This window comes from Malus sylvestris, chromosome 7 (genome assembly GCF_916048215.2).
Source record: "Malus sylvestris chromosome 7, drMalSylv7.2, whole genome shotgun sequence".
NCBI classification, from domain to species: domain Eukaryota; kingdom Viridiplantae; phylum Streptophyta; class Magnoliopsida; order Rosales; family Rosaceae; genus Malus; species Malus sylvestris.
The window spans coordinates 34414519-34437309 of NC_062266.1; the positions used below are offsets into that span (position 1 = coordinate 34414519).

At 38.6% G+C, this 22791-nt stretch overlaps 4 protein-coding genes and 1 long non-coding RNA gene across 8 annotated transcripts; 2 read left to right on the plus strand and 3 right to left on the minus strand.

The window, feature by feature from the left end:
* Positions 1–850: 850 nt before the first annotated feature.
* Positions 851–5447, minus strand: LOC126629163 (RNA-binding KH domain-containing protein RCF3-like). Its single transcript, XM_050299092.1, has 8 exons — positions 4347–5447; positions 3354–3830; positions 2883–3131; positions 2065–2319; positions 1870–1949; positions 1577–1685; positions 1353–1479; positions 851–1229 (listed from the first exon to the last, which is right to left on the minus strand). Exons 1-8 carry the CDS (start codon positions 5034–5036, stop codon positions 1210–1212), a joined length of 2007 nt encoding a protein of 668 aa, XP_050155049.1. The 5' UTR covers positions 5037–5447; the 3' UTR covers positions 851–1209.
* A 3492-nt stretch (positions 5448–8939) lies between these two features.
* LOC126630503 (uncharacterized) lies at positions 8940–10216 on the plus strand. Its single transcript, XR_007626018.1, has 3 exons — positions 8940–9097; positions 9210–9266; positions 9345–10216. It is a non-coding gene; the product is annotated as an uncharacterized LOC126630503 (long non-coding RNA).
* A 737-nt stretch (positions 10217–10953) lies between these two features.
* Positions 10954–18529, plus strand: LOC126630499 (protein phosphatase 2C 57-like). 4 transcript variants are annotated; one of them, XM_050300624.1, is made up of 12 exons: positions 10955–11407; positions 12003–12131; positions 12423–12525; positions 12646–12756; positions 12868–12947; positions 13083–13136; positions 13387–13503; positions 13591–13645; positions 13756–13788; positions 13894–13940; positions 14029–14183; positions 18415–18522. In XM_050300624.1, exons 1-11 carry the CDS (start codon positions 11097–11099, stop codon positions 14153–14155), a joined length of 1167 nt encoding a protein of 388 aa, XP_050156581.1. In that variant the 5' UTR covers positions 10955–11096; the 3' UTR covers positions 14156–14183; positions 18415–18522. The 4 variants fall into 4 exon arrangements, with proteins under 4 accessions (XP_050156582.1, XP_050156580.1, XP_050156581.1 ...); XM_050300625.1 differs by lacking the exons at positions 13894–13940; positions 14029–14183 and adding an exon at positions 18126–18172 and having other exon boundaries at positions 10954–11407; positions 18260–18529; XM_050300623.1 differs by lacking the exon at positions 14029–14183 and having other exon boundaries at positions 10954–11407; positions 18260–18528.
* LOC126630501 (uncharacterized) lies at positions 14985–15963 on the minus strand. Its single transcript, XM_050300627.1, has 3 exons — positions 15811–15963; positions 15583–15638; positions 14985–15458 (listed from the first exon to the last, which is right to left on the minus strand). The coding sequence occupies exons 1-3, from the start codon at positions 15887–15889 to the stop codon at positions 15336–15338; spliced, it is 258 nt and encodes an 85-aa protein (XP_050156584.1). The 5' UTR covers positions 15890–15963; the 3' UTR covers positions 14985–15335.
* Positions 18530–19315: 786 nt separating the features above from the next.
* Positions 19316–20269, minus strand: LOC126630500 (uncharacterized). The gene is made up of 3 exons (XM_050300626.1): positions 20070–20269; positions 19847–19902; positions 19316–19720 (listed from the first exon to the last, which is right to left on the minus strand). Exons 1-3 carry the CDS (start codon positions 20146–20148, stop codon positions 19595–19597), a joined length of 261 nt encoding a protein of 86 aa, XP_050156583.1. The 5' UTR covers positions 20149–20269; the 3' UTR covers positions 19316–19594.
* Positions 20270–22791: the final 2522 nt, after the last annotated feature.

The window sequence follows — 22791 nt, forward strand, 5'->3', positions numbered from 1 at the left end:
AGATGAAGAGGAAGAGGGACGAAGAAAAAAAGGGAGAGGAACGAAGTAAGATTAGGAAGAAAACAGAGGGAGAGGGGCGGAGAAAAGGCAGAAAGAGAGGATGAATGGAATTGGGATGGAAGAGGGGCGGAGATAAGGCAGAGTTAATAATAAAATATTACAAAATATTTATTAAATAATGTAAAATATTAATAAATATGAATTAAATAATATAATATTAAAATTTGTTATTAGTCTGTTTTTTAGTACTGACACTGCACCAAACGCTTCATTAAACTAGTCCAGCTTAGTCTAGTCTAAGCCAGTCCAGTTTAGTCCCTGCAGCTAGTCCAGTCCGAGACAGTCCGATGCAACAAACGCACCCTAAAAGACCACTCTAGACGGAGATACTCAAAAATTTGATGTAAAGAGATAGACACATTACTCTAACCAATCGGCCTTACTCATTTCTACAATAGAAATGTTTTGTATTTTTAGCTTATTAGCATTATAGAAAGATTCGAACTTGAGACCATAAACCCGAAGCAAGTCCAACAAGAACCAAAATCAATGGGTACGATGATGTATAAGCAATAGTGGACTAATAGGACCATTCACAAGGTCTACTTGGTGTTTAAAGGACAATGAGATTTGGTGGCCAAGTCACGGCAATCCACCCTTCCAATCTCTAGGCATACTAAATGAAGCATTTCATCCTTCCCTTGTCACTACCATGTAATTTACCAACACCAGAAATCGAACCCAAAATGAGTTGTGTTGAATATGGACCTGAAATTTGCTCCAACGACTGGGATACCCCCCTAGCGGTCAAGGACAATGAGAATTTGCAGTACACCAATAGTAGCAAAGATTATTTCAAAAGTGAGATACAGCTTAATTTGATTTGCAACACTTGAATATGCAAAAGTACAGCACCAGAAGCGTGATCATCGATCATCAACGCGAAACATACTACACACAAAGAAAAAAAATTGTGTTCCCACGTCTCAGATTCGTGCAGGAAAATCGAAATGTTGAGGAGAACGAGATCTAAAAACATTTTAAGATTACATTTACAGTGGATACATTCATATAAAACCGATGTGTGCCCAAACTATGGAGCAAAAAACTCCCTGCCTTGCAGGACAATACATCCAGAAGTGATCTGAATAGCAAAATATCCCGGCAGGACCGGCTCAAAATTTTAGCACCGATGTTGCTCCTGCTCGTCTAAGGGCCGTCTTCTTGTGCTGATGAAAAAGGAGGGTTTATGAGTCAAATTGTAGGGCGGGCGACCATCAGAAATGCAAGAACGAACGTAGGCAGACAGACAACATACACTTGGAGAGAGAGAGAGAGAGAGAGAGACTTACTGCTTAAAATAAAGCCCTGAAGCAAGCTCTGAGCTCTCTCGGCCTGCTCTGGAGTACCTGAAATTCGAATGATCTTCTGTGTTTCCTCCGGTCTATCCTCTACCAGGGTCACATTTGCTCCTGATAACTGTTCAGGTCGAAATAAAAGTCACAAAATACAGTTAATCATAGCTAAAGTCGGAAAACAAAGGCAGCAAATGACTAAAAGAGTTCATCAGGCTGACCTCACTGATCTGAGCAAGCTTGTTTCTTGATTTCGTTATGAGCTTTGAAACTGCCTGCTCTGGTATTACAACTTCAAGTATACTCCTAGTGACAAGCGTCACAGGCATTCTAACAGAAGATATAGAAAACATCAATAATATGAATTACTCAACATTGATTGGTAACAAATATAAAAAGAAAAATGTGTAGAAAGAGAGAGAGAGAGAGAGAGAGAGAGAGAGAGAGAGAGAGAGGTAGAGAGACTATGATTAATAAGAGGCCTAAATAGTTAAGCGGAGTAGAAATTAGCTACCTATTCAAAGAGCTCGGAGCATCTTCACGCCGTTCACTTTCGTATGGCTTTACTGTTTCATTGGCAATCCCTCCAGCATCCTACAATAGCAGTGAATGAAATAAGGATAGACTCAAGTACAACCATATAATGATTACTGAAGAGAACCAAAAATCTAAGGCGAAAAGAAACAGCTTAATGGATAGAGAAAGCAACCTTTGATGGCTGTGCAATTCCCCCAGTTTGCACATTCTGATACATTTTCATGGGAGGATCATTTCCAGTATGAGCTTCACGAACTGGAAATGTGTTATTCGGAGATGGGTCTATTGCGAAAGCACTACCTGCAGGGCCTGGTGCAAAAGCAGGTGGTGGTGTATCCTTTCGAAACAACTCTCTATATAAGTAACTCCGTATTCTTGATGTCATCTCAACAAGAGCATGTCGAGCTGCTTTTATTTCCCCTACAATCTGTATATGACAAGCAGGTGATATTCAGAATTGGCTAAATTGTAATTGATCCTCTCCGCCAGGTAGTCCGAGCCTTTATAACCTCGGGGATTTATTTTTCTTGACCATTTATTTTATTTTAGTGTTAGAAACAGTTCACCTGATAAATGACACTAAAAAATGTAGACGCCACATTCAAACACACACAGATATTGGATAGAAGCAAGCATTCACAAGATATTCTAGGCATTCACAAGATATTCTAGGCATTCACAAGATATTCTAGTCAAACATGATAGATTCATAATTGGATATGACCAGACCCTTTATCTCCTCCAGTAAAATTTTCACATATCACGGTTGACGATCACCCTATATCTAAATATATAAGGCCCGCTTAAAAAGGAGCCAATCATGTGATGTTTCAAAAGTACGAACTCGTCTTTAGTTTGCAAGTCCACTAAGATGGTATTCAGCCAAACAAACAAAAAAGGTCTGCCAATGAAGCTTCTCAGATAACGAGAAGAAAGGCGCATAACAATAAATCTGGCATTTCCATGAAATTAGCAAGTAAAATGACAAACCTGTACAAGTACATCGTCCCCTGATACACACGTGGGAAGATCATGTATGGGAAGAATTTGTATATCTGCACCGGTAAGTCGCCTCATATCCATTAACAACCCTTCTCTTCCCTCCAACCATCCAATATCACTTGTTGGGACAAGTAGCCTAGTAGTTATAGTGTTCTCTTTGTCTGGACTAAGATCGACAATGCGAGTTTGAATATGCAACAAAGCTTCCTGAGCTGGAAACAGCTCGTCATCAGGACCCTATATACGCACATAAAACGGTCAACACCTTTCCACAAAAAAGATACAACAAAGGAGAGGGCGGGGGAGGATAAGCATGTCAAAAAGCCAACCATTACGATTAACATGTCCAGATTAGTTAGCAGTGTCACCAGCAACCAAGAGTGTATCATCACTTCAAATTAACACACAACAGAAGAAAATGCACCCTTACAAGATAAACAATAGAAAATTATGAAGTACCTCCTCAGAAGAGATTATGATTATCTGTTCATCTTCACCAACCACAGGGTTAGTAGCCTTGACATCCACACCAATTTCATTTTGAAGCAGTTCTATAATTCCGGTTGAATCTCCAACTATAAGATCAACTTTGTCAACTGGACAAAGTATTCGAAACACAAGGTCTTCACAAAAGGGCTGTGTATTATCAGCCATGGGAGCAGACCCATGTTCAATTGGATAACCCGATGAACGAGGGGCATAGTTGTTGTTTCTGATACTGGGGTTAGATAATCGTGGTCCAAAGGGAGCCCCATCCATTGGTGTCTTCCGTCCTGCATTGTTCATATGAGGAACATAATCATCATCAGGAGGAAAGAACCGTTCAGGTGAATGCATTCGCCCCTGGAAATGACTGCGATCCCGATGCTGACTCTCCCTCAAGCGTGATGAAATAATTGCCACAGCACTCTTTACATTATTCGGATCGCCTACTACCTGCAGCAGAAATGCAACATATGCTCAGAGGCATGCTAACTTAAAAGAGTTGCGTAAAGCCATTCGAGTCTCTTGCTAAAATGCAGCGACTACTAAAATCAATGGTTTACACTAAACAAACTTCAATATAACTAAATATCGAAAGAGGTGTTCAAATACGCTCAATGCTCTTCCGTCCAACAAGATGCAACTAAAATCTCAATATTTTTTCACAAAAACACTACCAATTAGAACTACAGACACCCAAGAAAATTCCATGGACACGAAAATACTCCGTCTTTCAACCTAATTTACTCGTAGTGCGAGTCATTTACTACATCATTAAGCTTCCAACAATCCAACAATCGTTTTTATGTCCGGTCTGATGGTTTTCGCAGTTTCTAATAAGCTTAACCGGAAACAGAAGTTTCCAAACATCACACTCATTAATAAAAATGGAATGCAGCTGAAAAGTTCATCAATCCGTGATATGCAACACATGAATCAGAATGCAGGTAAAGCTGTAAGTTCCGGAACCTGAACAATCTCCTCCGACATCGAAACGCATCGAGGCAGATTATGATCTCTAGGCAACACCCTAATCTGGGTCTTAGTCTCCATCCTCATCTGCTCAATTATCTTCCCTCCCTTCCCCAGCAAACATCCCACATGCATTCTCGACACAACCAACCGCGTCGCTACTCGATTCCCACCGCCACCGCCGCCGCCTCTAACCCCACCACCATACTCATCCTCCTCCTCACCGCCAAACCCAGCAACATCACTCTCCAGAATCCTCTCATGGATCAAAAAAAGAGCCTCCTGAGCCGGCGAGAAGGACGGCATTCGCCCCTCCGGGTCCCGCCGCCGCGTGTCGGTAATCTCAATAATCCGCTCCTCATCTCCCGGAATCAGTTCATGTACGTTGATCCATGCGCCGGTGTGCTGCCGAATCGACTTAATGATGCTACCGGACTTCCCAATCACCCCTCCGGCCCTCATATCGTGACAGAGAATACGGTATGTCGTAGTTACCGTAACCGACGGATCCTGCTGAGGAGGCTTAGATGGTCTTCCACCACCACCGCCGCCGCCGCTTCCACCTCCGCGGTGGCGGTGGTTGTTGTTGTTCGCGTAGTGGTGATTGTACCGAGGCCTGGTCCTACCCACAGTCTCCGTATCGTAGTCCTGTTCATAGTAGTACCGTTTAGATCTAGACCTCTCCATCTCCCAAAACCGCCTCGCTCAAAAAACCTAGGGTTTTTAACTTTCCGGGAAAATAAACAACTTTCCGGGAATCGGAGGTCTAGGGGTTCAGATTGTCTTCGTCCTGGAGTTGAAGAAGCAAAGGGTACAGGGTCACTCCTGAGTTCTGAGCTCGGTCATTTTCCTAGTGTCCTTTGTCCTCCTCTGTTTGTTCTGTTTTCCATTTTCTTTCCTTCCTTATTTTCTGTTTGGTTCGTCGGAAAGCGTGAGAAAATTGTTCAAATTTGAAAACCCTAGAAGATTTGGAGAATCTAGAGAGAGAGAGAGAGGGAGGAGAGAGACAGAGAGAAGGAGTCCAATTTGCAGAGTCTGTGAGGAGAGCTGCCAGATTTAGCAGTTCAGTTCGGTTTACTTTACCTTCCCCAAACCCCAACCGTGAGGTAATAATAATGATAAATAATAAATAATAAATAATAATTGTTTTACTTTTAGTCTCTTTCACATGAAGATGACGAAACGACGACGGTTTAACGGTTCTTGGACTCTTGACTTGAGCGTAGATAACGTACGACAGAAGTTGTGAGGTGGAAGATACACGGTTTGCATAATGGTACGCATTGTCTTCCATCTACCCTAGATTAGGGAAATGAAAATCGAACTCGGATGCAAGGGAGCAGACACGTTGTCATAATAACAAGAGATATTTTAAACGACTTTAATTTACAGGAATAAAAATCAAATTTGTAAGCAAGTGAACAAACGAAAAACGGACAAAGTGAGCTAATTTTCTTTTACTATTCGAGTAAGGCTAATATTACTAAAAAGGTCGAGTTAGTTTTGAATTGGACAACTTCCGCTTATAAAACTATGCGCTGTTTTTTTTTTTTAATTCTGAAATTTACCCTAGGCTAAGGCCACGTCAGCCTCAAGAAACAAACAGACTATTCTGATCAGATCAGCTAATATAATTCTCATGTGTCATATAATAGAATAGGATCCTCTCCGAATCCTTTTCATCCAGATCCTTTAATCATGTCCGTCCAACTAAGAATTCAACGGCCACGAATTAATTTGATGTTCACCTTCTCCTATTCATCTTCTTCCATCTTCACCTCTTGTTTATCTTCTTCTATGTTAACCTTCTCATGTTCATCTTCTTCCCTCTTCTACTGGCATTAAAGGATCCAGAGGATCCGGATGGAATGGATTCAAAGAGAATCCTAGTGCTCCTATATTACACATAGTTTAAAGACCTAAACTTGAAAAGATATTTTTATAAATAAATTTGTATTTGCTTTTGGTACAAGGAATCTAAACACCTTGCTTGCAACTTTTGCATTTGATTTACAACTTGATTAAATTAATGGCAAAGTGAGCTTCTTGTTGTTGTATCCGTACTTAATTTCTTCGAATCATATTCCTTGCAGACAAGAAAATCAATCAAAAGTGAATATGCTTCACAAGATTAGTACACCTTTAATTTCACCATGTGTTACATTTCCTTTAATATTAGAAGAAATATGATTAGACGTGCATGAATGGTAAAGGAAATGTTCGTTTAAACCAATTTATTAATTACAACAAAAGAGATTTTAACCGTCTTTAATTTGATACATCTTTGTTATTGCAAATTCATATTATTATTCAGTTTTTTAGCTAAAATAGTCTTCATAAATTTTTACTTTGGTTCCTGACAATGAAAAATGATAGAAGTGGTTACTGAATTTATACATCGTAAATCATTTTGATAAAAATATGTCAATATTCTTGTGTAAGTGGAGGGTTGGTTTAACAAAAATATCCTTACATAGGTGACCGCATGGTCGTTCACATGACAATTTAACAAAGATATTGACAAATTTTCCACGAAATTACCAAATCAATTTACGGTGAACAAACTAATAAACTGCTTACATCATTTTTCATTGTCAAAGTCCAATCTCCACCCCTAGTGTTGCCATCCAAATTTATATGTCGGATGTTAACTTGTGAGGAGATAATTACACGTATAATCTCACTTTTGACATAGTTCATGTGTTAATTGAAGGAAGATGAAGTTTTACCATAAATTAATAGGAAAACTAATGAAAATGACTTGAAAATTTTGATATTTAATGAAAATGATAAAATAAAGGGTGAAATAAATAGTACCAAGATTGACTTTTTAGTGTAAAAATGTGGTTTTTCGTCAAAATGAATAGTACCAGGAGCTTTTCGTTAAAGTTCCCTAAATTAATTGGCAATATGGAAAATAGTCTAACCATTTATATGTATATGCAAAGTCTCTCATCTTATCAATACAAGATTCATTCGCAACATGCACTCTAATGTGTGGTGAAATTTCAAGCCTAACACGTTGTTTGGACCCGATCTTACACTATCGGCCCGAGCAATCGAGAACGTTAAATAAATGGTTTCTAGACCGTTGGATTTCATATTTTTCTAGATATTACTATTGAATTTTCGTAGTAATTATCTTATGAAATATATTTGTGGAAGCAAAGGAGGTCAATTCTAGTTCGAATATGACTAGTTTGAAAGCGAACGTGGTAGGTTATCTCGATAATGATGGTATCTGATGAATACCGAAAGATAAGGACTGGCGATGTGTGTGATCAGATGAGTTTTGAAGATGAAAGAATATTCCTTTTGTTTTTCTATCTGATCAAAACAACAATTTGCATGCAAATTGAATGTTTGTCAGATAAGATAATAAGGAAAATAATGATGAGAATGAATAGTCAAATGATGATGCGATTTCATTGGTGCATGAGTCTCCAGGAAAGCTTTGAAGCTTTAATCACGTGGAAGGCTTTACAGTTCTGAAGTTTTCAACATTATCTTTAAGAAATTGAGAGATATGATGCAGAACTTGAGATAAAGTTTGAATACAGGATGATGTTCCCTATTGTTAGATTATTAATTGGACTCTACAAACACCATCAGGCCGTGCCAAGCAAATATCCAACCTTATAAATACAAGACTCGGTGCAATAGAAGAAAGTACGTCCAATTCAACACACAAAACTGCCCTGCGCAAACCCTCTCAACAACTTTGAGATTTTTTTATTTTCTTTTTCGCCGACACATCTTCAGTTGGCATAAACAGCATTGTGGAGGCAACCGGTGATATCTTCAGTTAGCATAAACATCACTGTCGCCGTAGAATCAGCCAATCTCGCAGCATCTTCAGTTGGCATAAACAGCACTGCGTTGAGGTCGCCTGGTTACCTATCCAAGTCTTGGTCGAGAAGGATTTCCGAATCCTTGTTGGTTGAGGTCATCTCATCAGCCTTCTCGGCGAAGTGAGGTGTTACAAGTTACTACATTCGGCACATTGGAAGCCGAATTTAATTTGAACTTCGCTAAGTTAGCAGCCTTGTCTTCAGGCTCTAGAACCCGAAAGCCGAGACAAGTTCCTTCCTCAGCCGCAGTTGCAAGATCAAGAAGTCAGCAGTGCACCTAACGCGACATCAACATATTTTACTCCTCGGCCAAGCTCGGCCGAAGAGTTGGCACGCCCCGCACACAACCGAATGACATAGTTAGCTTACTAATTACTCGGTCTGTGCGCCACATAGGCTTGGTAATTTTTAGGGTCAACACATGTGGACAACACAAGATGATGTGGGCCTCGTGTAGCCATTGAACTTCACACGTGGCTCTGATACTATGAAAAAGTTGAGGTTCCACCATAAACCCAATTGATGATAAAGGAAGTAGTCCGACTACTTATAAATACATATAAATTCTCTCATCTTATTAGTGTGAGATTCATTTTCAACGTTAATCACATGCATATTACGCACTAAATGATCTTATGCATGAACAACCAAATATCATTCTCATTTACGAGTTTTTTCAACTTCTAAGTAAGTAAACAAGTCATTCATTTGGTTGTGCTCTTGACGGTTGCACCAAATGCAATGGCACATATGTAAATTCAGATTAACGCGAGGACATGTTTGCCGCGAAACGCATTAAGCATGAACCTAAAGACGGTCGAAGGCGGAGGAGGGGATAACACAACGGCCAACGCTTCCGCCACAATCCCCTTCTTCACTCTCTCACCTCCTTCCCCTGTAACTCTCTCTCTCTCTAAAATAATTTGGACAAAAATAAAATTCAGTATCCGCGAATTTCCGGTTCTTAATTTCTTACTTATTACGTTCACTTTTATTTTATCCACTACAGAAGGTGCAGCTGAGAGTGGAAAGTTCGATGCTTTCGAGCTGTTCCCTGAGGCCGAAGGTGACAGATTGTTTCCATTTCTCAATTTTGTTTTCTATGAAATTATTTTTTCAATTTTTTGAAGTGAAATTTTTGCAGGTGGTTTCCCGAATGCAGAAAGATGGCGGAGGGCGGCGAGTGTGGCGGCGAAGAAAATTGGTACAAAAGAAAAATACCCAATTGAATTATCCTTAATTTTCCTTGTTAATTGTATAGAAAGTTGAGTATGATGGTTGTGAATTGTATATAATTGAGCACTAAAGGGACTCGTTTGGTGTCTATGATTGGATTGAATTGAATTGGACAACTCGCTACGTTGAACAAAGAAACGGATGACAATTTTCAAATTTTGTGGGATAAGTTTTTATCGTGACAAATGCATCTCCTAGCTTTAACTCGGGACAAAATTTGGAAGTTGTCATCCATTTCTTGCTTAAAATAAGTTGAAATGGTGAGTTATCTAATCCAGCTCAATCATAGATACTAAACGAGGCCTTAGTAATGGGTTTATAGAGTTCTTGGCAAGCTTTAAGCAATCCAATTGGTACGGTTTCGTACCGGGATGGTACCGAAACCAAACCCGTAGCAAAATTTTGGTATGGTATGAATGGTTGTACCAACTTAGTACCGAACTTAATAAGTTCGGTTCGGTCTAAGTATAGGTTCGGTTCTATTCTGGACCTTTAAGGAACAAGACCTGTTTTTCAGTTTTTGTAAAAATAAAATAAAAAAACGCCCAAATCAGTTTTTGGCCCAAAATTAACAAAGTTCACACAGAACTTGGACGGTATTTTGAGGAGCAGCAATTTAGTCTAGATTTGAATGTTCATGTAAGCGAATGCTTATCAAAAGGATACGGTCCATGTTGATGATTCTGCAATTTGGTTTGGTTTGGTTTAGTGTGTATGTAATCCGAAAACACAGATTTTTGGTAGTTATATTATGTTATGGAAACAACCCATTACTCGTTATCCATTGAGAATTTGAGCAACCGAGTGAATGATGCTGGGTTTTTTAGACCAGAGGCATATGAAGAATCTGACCCCTTCAAGCCAGGGCCTTCTTACTTGAAAGTAAATTAGTTACACCATTGATACATGTTGTAATTGTTGATTTTTAATCCCCTTAGTTGATCTTGTTTATCAATAATCTCTGATGTTAAGTAAATTTGTAAGGTGATGATAAGTGATATGAGTCAATTGTTAATGTAAACTTGCTCGATGGATTATGATGACCTAACGAGTGTTGTGCTATGGTGTTTGTATCAAGTACATGATAGTAGGTGTTCTTATTGGGTTTGTGACGCTTAAAAGTGTTCATATTGAGTACTGTTAGCAAATCTCAAAAAAAAAAAAACAAGGCTTAGATGGACCGAGTACACGGTGACAATACCATCTAGGTTCATTAAGTGGCTCTCGCAAAAGAGGTTCACTCATGTTACTAAATTATCACGTGACAATCGTTCATTGTACATGTAATAAATTTTTTAACACATAACAAACGTTTATTGAACAATCACAGTATTGAGATTAAAACCTAGTTCTCTTACAGAATCTCTCCACACCTGCTGACAATATTGAATCTTAGTCAGCATCTTTAGGACCCCACCTTAAAGTGGGCCACATATGACGTGGCAAACCTGTGGTGAAAGGTCAAAGTGTCAAATGAATGTAAAGGGGTCCCACGTTCCTACCCAATCTGTTAATCCAGTTAGAGGTGCAGCTTCATTCACTCTTTATCCTTCACAACAACAATTCCACCTGCACCACCATTCCTCCTAGTTCCGAACTAACTCGTCCCAACTCACCGACTCAACTCAGTACCAGTCGTGCTACTACTGCTGGTGATAAAATGACTTTGACAAGCCCACAGCTGCAGAGGTTCGTCCTAACCAAATACCACGGCGGCTTATACAAGACTGCCGCCGCAAAAAGCAGCTTTAACATAAGAGCAAGAAGCAGAAGCTGCTCGGCGATTGCCATCGACACGCCGGGTTCTTCCCTTACCGACGTTGCTGGAATCCGATGGGGTTCGACTAGTCTGCAGGGTGCCCGGGAGGAGATGGAAGACGCCGTCGTTGTCCGGTCTGAAGGCCTTGATGAGTTCTCATTTGCCGCCGTTTTTGACGGCCATGCAGGGTTCAACTCGGTCAAGTTCCTCAGGTTGGACCATCACTAATTCCATTTAATTAAAATTTTAATAATTGGATTGTGGACATATTTATACTGGTACACAAAAACTAGGCTTAAATGTCAAAATTGTCTCTGTGTTATAGCTATATGGTCAATTTAATCTCCGTGTTTTCGATTTGGCTAATTTAGTCATCATGTTTATCTCTTTCAATTTTTAGTTTTATTTCATTTTTAAATATTATAAATCAAATAAATAATTTTATAAATAAGTTTATAATAGTTTATAATTTTTTTTTTATACAGAAATTAGATGGAAATGTCCTTAATTGGTTAACGGAAATAAACACAAGATCAAATTGGCCAAATTGAAAACATAGGGACTAAATTAACCCAATGACTAAAACGCATGGACCATTTTAATATTTAAGCCCAAAAACTAAGCTAAGTCGATGTCTTTAATTTTGCTTGACGTTGTTGAGATTCAAAGAGCGAGAGATAAAATACTTAGACTCGACGATTATATGTGACACATATACTAGTCTGAGAAAATTAGACTTGCACACTTTGCGTTTTGTTAGGTATTGCCAATTTTTGTAGTAAGGATTAAAATGGTTTTTTGTAACAGAGATGAGCTCTACAAGGAGTGTTGTGCGGCTTTGCAGGGTGGGCTGCTACTACGTGGAAACGACTTCAAGGCCATTAGAGAGGCATTGCTGGAGACGTTCGAAAAAGTTGACTCTAAATTGTTAAATTGGTAAGTTGGTTTGGACTGTTTGGTAGGAAGGACTTAAGCTCGTAAGCACTTATGTTAGAAGTGTTTTTATTATAAACATGTATAACTTATAGAAGTCTTTATGCCAAACGAAAGAAGCGCCTTTGGTTATCAGAAAACACTTTTAGTTATTCCAGAAGTCGTACCAAAAGAACCCTTAAATTCATTTTGGTCTAATTTGCATCAAATGTGTAAACCATGTTGCCTCAAATATGTTTTGTATACATGTATATAATTGGGTTGAAGGTTTAGATGGTGTTTGATTGTGTAAAGGCTCGAAAGCAATGGGGAGAAAGACGAATCTGGTTCGACAGCTACCCTTATGTTCGTTGGAAACGATACGCTGGTTATTTCACATGTTGGTGATTCTTGTGTGGTATGTACCTCGTTTCAGCATTTGTATTTCACGCAGAACTTCATTTGTCAAATACCGGAAAGTGATACGAATGTAGGAATGTTAAGGTTGCTGCATTTATCAGCTGACTGGCTGGTGCAGGTTCAATCTTGTTCTGGAAAGGCAGAGGTTCTTACGCATCCTCATAGACCGTACGGGAGCAACAAGGCTTCTCTTCAAGAAATCAAAAGAATCAGAGAAGAAGGTGGATGGGTGTGTTTTTCTATTCTTTGTTTATGATTGTGAGATTTCTTCTGTATAAAATATAAGACATTGATAATCTATAGCTTGGATGTTATGACAACTTGCATATGGCGTCTACAGATCAGCAATGGAAGAATTTGTGGCGACATTGCTGTTTCTCGTGCGTTTGGTGACATGCGGTTCAAGACAAAGAAAAACGAGTAGAGTCTCTTAACTTTCTGCTCATCTTTCCAAAACATACAGATCACTTATTATCAGCTTTTTCATGGGAGCTTTGGCATATAGATAATCAAATATGCATATACTGATGGCTTTGTGCATTTTATAATGGAAAGGATGCTGAAAAAAGGAGTTGAAGAAAGGAGATGGACAGAAAAATTTGCTTCTCGGTAGGTCATCCTTATGTTCTTGACGATCAGTTTCATCTATATTGTTTGCTCCTTGTAGTTTAGGACGCTTTTGTATCGGTTCACTGCTAGCCAGTATGTTGTAGAACGCTTTCAAAAGCATTTACTTTGTGCACTAATGTAGAGTAGCGGAGTAAGTAGCGTAAATTAGATGGTTCTTTCTCTGTATTTTAGAATGTCGTTGTGCCTATCTAAGAATACTTCGATTCAAACTCCTTTTATGTTACGCCAGAGTACAATTCAACGGAGACCTAGTTACTGCATCTCCAGACGTTTTTCAAGTAACTTTCGGGACAGATTCAGAATTTGTTCTGTTAGCATCAGATGGCTTATGGGACTACATAAACAGGTCTGTTGGACTTAACACTCTTAGTAAACGAATGCCATGTTTTCTCATGAAATTGATCGCTCACGTAAAATTTGGTCACTCTTTCAGCTCAGATGCGGTGACTTTTGTAAGGAATCAGCTTCGAAAACACGGAGACGTTCAGGTTTAGCTACTGCCTTCATTTAAATGCGTCAATCTGCTTTAACGATGTAATAAAAATGGCGATCTAGTGCTTAACTACACCGCCTGTTTTTTCCTATCTTTTTTTTTCAGCTAGCTTGCGACGCGCTTGCTGAAGCTGCTCTGGTAACAAATTAAATAGAGTATTTGTTTTACTCTACACACATTAGTTAAATCGTTTTCTTCGGTAGTTAGTTATCTAATGACCTGATATTTTCACATATCGAACAGGATCAACGCTCGCAAGATAACATCAGCATTGTTATTGCAGATTTAGGGTATGTATCTGTCAGTTCTGCAATCTGGCTTTTCACCTTCCTTGTTAATTTTCCGAGTTGTCTGATCTAGTTTTTGGTTCATCCGCAGGCGGACAGACTGGCAAGGTTTGCCATTTCAACAACAAAATGTTGTATATGAATTCGGCCAAGCTTTTGCTACGGTTGGGATTGTGTCGCTTGGAATTTGGATCTCAACATCCTTGCTTTCGACATGAACGTGAGACATCCCGGAGTCCCAAGAATCTCTATAACGGAATGATGGAAATCATCAACATGGATTTTCACACGTTACGTTTGTAAAATCTGAATTGTACATGCCTCACACCTTGATACCTTTGGATGTAGGTCTCAGTAGTAAATAAGAACTCACGTGATCGATGATTTAGCTGGATTGCTAGTTTTGTGATTGACATTTCTTGCAAATTCAAAATATATGTACATGCATAAACCCTTCACATATCATTCTTCAAGACAACAACCATCGAACACAAGGCCAGAAAGTAAAATTGCTTCTGAATGTTGTTCGAGAGTTCACCGCCGAAAATTATGAAAAGTTACGGCAGAACACCGCCGAACCTCACCATAATTTAATACAATTTTCATCGGTGTTCTTAACTTTTTACACTTCTCGTACATATTGGGGGTAGGCACCCAATGTCCAACAGTGTAGAACAGTTGGCCGAGTGGATTGAAGAGGAAATGGACTGTCGGAAGATAAAAGAACGTAGTGGGAATTTGCAAATTTTGTGCCATAGCTTCGATTTGGACCCATGTTACATTTCTGGAAAGGGAACGACGCCGCAGTTCCTACACTCCATTCTGCTGTGATATAAGATGGATTTTAGATGTCCGAGACCGTTTCAGCCTCCAAAATTATGTTTTAATTTCTGTAACAAAAATCAAACCTTCGATTTCCGTCCGACTAATGTTGTTTGCTTTTGTTCTTAATTACCTTGCTACAGGGAGTTGTAATTTGTTTATTTAAGCCATTAGCTGCTTCATTGTAATCATCCATTCAATTTTTAATAAAAAATAAAAAAACCCTTTCGGAATTCTCTCATATTACTGCGGATTTAAACTTTAGTTCTTCTCGGATTTACGTTTATAATCATTTTGCTTTATGCCGTGTCACCTAACCACAGCATAGCAAAAGTACTTATTTTACACCTCATACATGTAAGACGATCGATTAGCAGCGATGTATATAGCCACAGGAAATATATGATACAAAGATATATGTATTCCTATGGCCACACACAAACACACACAAAATAGTTTATACATACATACATACATATGCATGTATGTATGTATCGATGAAGAAACTCGTTCGGATTGCTATATTAGGTCTGCTTATACGTGATCAAAACCTCGGATTGCTATATTAAGGCAGTCTCATGGGTTCCTGCCAATGCCAGGTCTCCTAGGGTCGTGCCTATGGTTGTATCTTGCATCGTCGTAGTCCTGCATTGTTGCAGCGAGCCTCCGAAGCTTCCTCGAAATGATTTCGACGCCATTCTGCAAAACATGCAGAATTTGCTGTTAGCAAGATAAATTAAGCATGATTTGGCAAATTAATGTAATTTATGTCCCATTAGTTTATCATGGGAACTTGTAGAACAAACAATAGTAGATATTCTACCTTGTGAAGCAAGTTAATGGGATCCATGCCGTCCTTGAAGCCCTTAGTAACAATGCCTACAAAGAGTACTTATGTCAGCTTACTAGGCTAACCTAAACATTTATATGCAAATAGAAATGGGAGTTAAATTAAGCACCTGAGTTCGTATTCCCCTCCTGACAGTTTAGATTACTTTAAGGTGAAATATCATTTGTATCAACAAAACTAAGTACGCTGCAATATGCTCACCTGAAGATAAAGGAGTTATGAGAAGTGCTGAGAGGTAAAGCACTTGTAGAAGAAGAAACCCATTGATTCTAAAAGCCATAGCTTATTTTCTTCTTCTCCCCTCAGTTAGTTAAAATGGTGATGAATCTTAGCAAGGAGAGGTGAGAGAGGATGGGCTTTTATGCTCATTTGGCGTCGGTTGGGGAGTGAGTGGAAGCATATACGCTATGAGAGAGAGAGAGAGAGAGAGAGAGAGAGATGTTGGTAATTCAACTGTGTGCAGTTCTTCTCCACCATCCAATAACAACAGAAAAAAAAAAAAAAAACATCACAAGCCAATAAGGCTCCACACTTTACGAGGGTTGGGAGGGGAGGGAGGAGAGGAAGAACATCTATTGTACGCAGTCTTACCTTACTTTACAAAGAAACTGTTTTCATGATTGAACCCGTGGCCTTCGGTCACAATAAAACAACCGTTTTATTGCGCCAAAACTCTTCCTCCCAACAGCAACAGATTGATGATCAAATATTGGTGTAGGGTTTTAGCTGGCTAGCCCACAACACATAAGTCAACTGCACCATTTCTTTCTTGCTATTTCCCTTCTTTTGTCATCTTCTTTCTTATGCATGTGGACACGAGCAAACAATATTCTTACATTGCATGGCTCGAATTCCAGCCATTTTCTGCCTACTTTTTGGGTTTTTATCACTTTTTAATACATCAATATGCTTCCCTTTTTCCTGTGTTCACTATTATATTATCTACCGACACTGCATAGTACATATATAGTGAGAGGAGAGTAGTAAGGCCATTTTATTTAGATATGCTCCCATATTTTCAATGGTTGCCATATGTACGTTCCAAGTGCATGCCCATTGTTTCAGTAAAATTTAATGAACTAAGTAGATTTGTCTGGCTCGTGATCTGCAGAGAATTTGTGTGAATCATGACATGAGATGAATACTGCAAAAACCCTAGACTTTTCTCTTCCTAAAATACAAATTTAGGTAGGACGCCATGATTACGTGGCTGATTAGGTTAGCTACTTTCATAAAGGTATATAGGTCTTCTGTATGTGTGTATCATCCGACTCTAGTTTGATGGAGTCTTTTCTTGGAAAAGTATCTAATCAGTAACGTGATCAAGCTGTCCTACTGAAGTCTTTCTTCTCTAAAGAGATACAAAAAAGTATTGACATCCTTTTATTTAGTATTGACATCATTTTATTTGATAAGGTCAATTACGTTCCCTCATCTATAAGTGAATTTCGTAATGGAACCTTGCTTTTTAAGACATCATTTTCTATAGGACTTTCCAAACCCTTTCTTTCTCATGGGTTTCATTTTCCGTGGTACCAAAGATATCAAACACCATGAGTGAAATGTGGTTAATTTAGGTCCTCATATACTTTCTGGTTAGCCAATGGATGAAGACAAGCAAACATAGACCTAGAGTGGACTACATGTACATGAAAATCCAATGTGAAGAAAGAAGAGGGTAGGAGGGTTGAACTTGAATATGTTGGTGACGCATCTTCACTAATGGAAGGGAGAGCACTAACATCATAGTGTGAGGGGAACGAGTCAAAATTTTTGAACTACTACCAACACCAACATAGTCCAATATCATATAATCCAACAAATTAAACTCCAATAATTTTAAGACAACAAACAAAAGTTTCACTCATCTGCCGAGAGAGTTTATGTTGGTAATGATGGTGTTTGCGGGATGGTGATCCACAAATTAAACTCCGCATTTGGCAACGGTTCTAGGTTGTCAGGGAACAATACTATATTGAAAATGGTTTTGTGTTTGCAGGGTCTTAGCATAATCCCTCAGCTTGTATCTTTTTCGTTTACTTTCATTTGTTATTAATAAATTTGGTGGAGGAGGGTCAGGAGTGGGGTTTCAAGCTGTAATATCACCCCTTTGAGGAAAAGTAGGTGTTTCTCACACGACTATTGCCGAAGAACTAATCTTGCCTAATCTTTTTCCATTTTGAAATCAAACAATAAAAAATCATGCAACAAGAACGCCCATGATTATATCACAAGTGTGGAAGTTAAAACGCATGTTAATTAGCACATTATTAACTTAAAATATATCTCGTGTAGGTAAATATCTCTCATTTACCAAGAATGACTTCCATGCAACAGAGTGGGAATGAAAGTAGAAAATCCAATTTGAAGTCAAGCAAGAAGATTTTAGTCCATAGTCCATATAGCATGGATGAGAGAGAAGCATAGAGTATTTGTTTTACTCTACACACATTAGTTAAATCGTTTGCTTCGGTAGTTAGTTATCCAGTGACCTGACATTTGCACATATCGAACAGGATCAACGCTCGCAAGATAACATCAGCAATGTTATTGCAGATTTAGGGTATGTATCTGTCAGCTCTGCAATCTGGCTCTCACCTTCCCCGTTAATTTTCGGGGTTTTCTGATCTAGTTTTTTATTCATCCGCAGGTCGACAGACTGGCAAGGTTTGCCATTTCAACAACAAAATGTTGTATATGAATTCGGCCAAGCTTTTGCTACGGTTGGGATTGTGTCGCTCGGAATTTGGATCTCGACATCTTTGCTTTCGACATGAACGTGAGACATCCCGGAGTCCCAAGAACTTATATAACGGAATCATGGAAATCATCAACATGGATTTTCACACGTTACGTTTGTATAATCTGAATTGTACATGCCTCACACCTTGATACTTTTGGATGCAGGTCTCAGTAGTAAATAAGAACTCACATGATCGATGATTTAGTTAGATTGCTAGTTTTGTGATTGACATTTCTTGAAATTTCAAAATAAATGTACATGCCTAAACCCTTCGCATATCATCCTTCAAGAAAACAACCATCGAACGCAAGGCCAGAAAGTAAAATTGCTTCTGAATGTTGTTCGGGAGTTCACGGCCCAAAATTGTGAAAAGTTATGGGAGAACACAGCCGAACCTCACCATAGTTTAATACAATTTTCAGCGGTGTTCTGCCGTAACTTTTTACACTTCTCTTACACATTGGGGCGCCTCTATTGGGGTATGCACCCTATGCCCACCCCTGTAAAAAAGCTGGCCGAGTGAATTGGAGATGAAGTGGACTGTTGGAAGAGAAAAGGACGTAGCAGAAATTTGCAGATTTGGTGTCACAGCTCCGATTTGGATATAAGATGGATTTTAGCTATCCGAGGCTATTTCAGCCTCCAAAGCTGTGTTTTAATTTCTGTAGTAAAAATCGGACATTTCGATTTCCGTCCGATAATGTCGTTTGTTTTTGTTTTAATTACCTAAGCCCTTTGAGTTGTCCCAAGGAGTTGTAATCTGTTTATTTAAGCCATTGGGGCTGCTTCATTATAATCATCAATTTAATCTGTAATAAAGAAAAACCTTTCAGAATTTCTCTCAAACAACTGGTGGATTCCAAACTCTGATTCTTCAAGGATTTATGTTTGTAATCATTTTGCTTCGTGCCGCGTCACCTAACCAAAGCAATAGCAAGAGTATATATTTTACACTCTCATACATAAAGACGATCGATTAGCAGCAATGTCTATAGCCACAGGAAGAAGAATATGGTACAAAGATATTTGTATTCCTATGTCCACAAACACACAAACTAGTTTATACAGACATACGTACATACATACATACAATGCATTCTTACATACGTGCATACGTGCATTCATACATACATACATACATATACATACATACATATGTATCGATGAAGAACCTCGTTCGGATTCCTATATTAGGTCTGCTTATACGTGACCAAAACCTCGGATTGCTATATTACGGCAGTCTCATGGGTTCCTGCCATTGCCGGTCCTCTTTCTAGGGTCGTGCCTAGGGTTGGATCCTGTATCGTCGTAGTCCTGCATTGTTGCATGGAGCCTCCGAAGCTTCCTCGAAATGATTTCGACGTCATTCTTCAAAAACATACAAAATTTGCTGTTAGCAAGATAAATTAAGCATGATTTGTAAAATTCATGTTAATTTATATCCCATTAGTTTATGATAAAAACTACTAGAACAAACAATAGCAGATATTCTACCTTGTGAAACAAATTAATGGGATCCATGCCATCCTTGAAGCCTTCAGTAACAATGCCTACAAAGAGTACTTATGTCAGTTTACTAAGCTCCCCTAAGGGATTTAACGTAGAACAGATGTACTCCTCTATGCCCCTGAGTTTGAATTCCCCTCCCAACAATTTAGATTAGTTTAAGGTAACATATCGCTTGTACACAAAACTAAGTACGCTGCAATACGCTCACCTGAAGATAAGGGAATTATGAGAAGTGCTGAGAGGTATAGCACTTGTAGAAGAAGAAACCCATTGATTCTAAAAGCCATTGCTTATTTTCTTCTTCTTTTGTTTCTCTTCTTCTCCTCTCAATAAGTTAAAATGGTGATGAATCTTAGCAAGGGGAGGTGAGAGAGGGTGGGCTTTTATGCTCATTTTGAGTCAGAGTTGGGGAGTGAGTGGAAGCATATACGCTATGAGAGAGAGAGAGAGAGAGAGAGAGAGAGATGTTGGTAATTCAACTGTGTGCACTTCTCCTTCTCCACCATCCAATAGCAACAGAATATAAAATAAATAAATAAAAGGCGATCACAAGCAAACAAGGCTTCATATTTTACGAAGATTGGGGACGGAAGGGGGACCTTACTTTGCAAAAATGATGTTTCCACGATAGAACCTGTGACCTTTCTATCACATAAAAACAACAGTTCCATTAATGTGCCAAAAACGCGATCTCCCAACAGGAACAGACTGATGATCAAATATTGGCGTAGGGTTTTAGCTAGCTAGCCCACAACACATAAGTCAACTGCACTACTATTTCTTTCTTGCTATTTCCTTTCTTTTGTCATCTTCTTTCTTAAGCATATGGACACAAGAGCAAACAATATTCTTTGCATTGCATGGCTCAAATTCTAGCCATTTTCTGCCTACTTTTTGAGTTTTTATCACTCTTTAATATGTTAATTTGCTTCCTTCTTTTCCTGTCTTCACTATTATATTATCTGCCGACACTGACACATATATATATATTGCATATATAGTGAGAGGAGAGCAGTCGAGGCTATTTTATTAAGATATGCTCCTATTGTTTCAATGGTTGCCATATGTACTTTCCAATTGCATGTCCATTGTTCCAGTAAAAATAATAAACTAAGTAGAATTGTCTGGCTCATGGTCTGCAGAGAAATTGTGTGATGAATAACGCAAAAATTCTAGACTTTTCTTTTTTAAAATTATAAATTTCGGTAGGGCACTATGATCACATGGCTGATTAGGTTAGCTATTTTCATAAAGGTACAGGTCTTTCGTACATATGTACCATCCAACTCTAGTTTGATTTAACTCCCAAAAGTATAGAGTCTTATTTTGTAAGAGTATCTGATCAGTAACGTGATCAGACAATTCTATTGAAGTCTTTATTCTCTAAAGAGATACAGAAAAGTATTGACATCCTTTTATTTGAGAAGGTCAATTACGTTCCTCATCTGTAAGTGAATTTCGTAATGGAACTTTGCTTTTTAAGACATCATTTTCTATAGGACTTTCCAAACCCTTTCTTTCTCATGGGTTTCATTTTCCGTGGTACCAAAGAAACCAAACACCATGAGTGAAGTGTGGTTAATTTAGGTCCTCATATACTTTCTGGTTAGTCAATGGATGAAGACAAGCAGACATAGACCTAGAGTGGAGTACAACATGAAAATCCAATGGGAAGAAAGAAGAGGGTAGGAGGGTTGAACTTTAATATGTTGGTGATCCACTAGTGGGAGGGAGAGCACTAACATCATAGTGTGAGGGGAACAAGTCAAAATTTTTGCAGTACCACCAACATCAACATGGTCCAATATTATATAATCCAACAAATTAAACCATTTAAGACAACAAAGAAAAGTTTCACTAATTAATCATCTCCCAAGAGAGTTTATGTTGGTATTGATGCTGTTTGCAGGCTGGTGATTCACAAATTAAACTCCGTATTTGGCACGGTTCTAGGTTGTCGGGGAAAAATACTATATAAAAATGGTTTAGTTTTTGCGGGTCTTAGCATAATCCCTCAACTTGTATCTTTTTCGTTTACTTTCATTTATTATCAATAAATTTGGTGGAGGAGGGTCGACTGTGGGGTTTTTGGGTGTAATGGTCCTCACGCCTTCGAAGGAGAGTAAGTGTCTCGCAAGTGATCATTGCCGAAAAACTAATCTCGCGTAATCTTTTTCCATTTGGAAAACAAACAAAAAAAAAGTCATGCAACAAGAACGCTCATGGTCATATCAAGTGCGGAAGTAAAAACGCATGTTAATTAGCACATATTGACTTAAAATATATCATTCTCGGTTGAATATCTCTTGTGTAAGTAAATACTCTCATTTACCAAGAAGGACTTCCATGCGACAGAATGGGAATGGAAGTAGGAAATAGATTTTGAAGTCAAGCAAGAAGATTTTAGTCCATAGTCCATAGCATGGATGAGAGAGAAGTCTAGTGCTTTCTCTACAGAATTTGGTGTCACCACATGACTGCTTGAACGGAAAGTGGTATTTTCTATTCATTTTGGATTGCTTATTGTCATATGATGTCATGCCCTTTGTACCATTTTTTATTAGGGACAAGGATTGTCTGTCCTCCTTGTTCACGTGCTCTCCTATTTTGTGTGGTCACGGTTAAGCCACGTCAATATTTTATATTGTTTTTTTATAGAGATAATAAGACAAAAATGAATAGTAATATAAAATATTGACGTGGCTTATCCGTGACCACACAAACAGGAGGGCATGGGAGGACATAGGAATAAGGAGGGCAGATAATCCTTGTCCTTTTTTAGGACTCGTTTAGTATGGAAGATTGAATTGAAAATGATAACTTTATAATATCAAAGCATATCAAAGACTAAAGTGAGTGATTTGGATTCTGGGATGGACACAAAAAAAACTCACCTTCTAATCTATCATTTTGGAGAGGATATCAAAATG

Excerpts from the sequence above, each read along its gene's own strand:
- LOC126629163 (XM_050299092.1), bottom strand. The coding sequence starts at position 5,036 with ATGGAGAGGTCTAGATCTAAACGGTACTACTATGAACAGGACTACGAT. Across the intron at positions 3,831-4,346 it reads TGTCGGAGGAGATTGTTCAG|GTAGTAGGCGATCCGAATAA; the intron begins GTTCCGGAACTT and ends TTTCTGCTGCAG. Across the intron at positions 2,320-2,882 it reads GGGACGATGTACTTGTACAG|ATTGTAGGGGAAATAAAAGC; the intron begins GTTTGTCATTTT and ends TGTCATATACAG.
- LOC126630499 (XM_050300625.1), top strand. The coding sequence starts at position 11,097 with ATGACTTTGACAAGCCCACAGCTGCAGAGGTTCGTCCTAACCAAATAC. Across the intron at positions 13,137-13,386 it reads ACAGAAAAATTTGCTTCTCG|AGTACAATTCAACGGAGACC; the intron begins GTAGGTCATCCT and ends ATGTTACGCCAG. Across the intron at positions 13,789-18,125 it reads CGCTTGCTGAAGCTGCTCTG|GATCAACGCTCGCAAGATAA; the intron begins GTAACAAATTAA and ends CATATCGAACAG.
- LOC126630501 (XM_050300627.1), bottom strand. The coding sequence starts at position 15,889 with ATGGCTTTTAGAATCAATGGGTTTCTTCTTCTACAAGTGCTTTACCTC. Across the intron at positions 15,639-15,810 it reads CATAACTCCTTTATCTTCAG|GCATTGTTACTAAGGGCTTC; the intron begins GTGAGCATATTG and ends TACTCTTTGTAG. Across the intron at positions 15,459-15,582 it reads CCATTAACTTGCTTCACAAG|AATGGCGTCGAAATCATTTC; the intron begins GTAGAATATCTA and ends CATGTTTTGCAG.
- LOC126630500 (XM_050300626.1), bottom strand. The coding sequence starts at position 20,148 with ATGGCTTTTAGAATCAATGGGTTTCTTCTTCTACAAGTGCTATACCTC. Across the intron at positions 19,903-20,069 it reads CATAATTCCCTTATCTTCAG|GCATTGTTACTGAAGGCTTC; the intron begins GTGAGCGTATTG and ends TACTCTTTGTAG. Across the intron at positions 19,721-19,846 it reads CCATTAATTTGTTTCACAAG|AATGACGTCGAAATCATTTC; the intron begins GTAGAATATCTG and ends ATGTTTTTGAAG.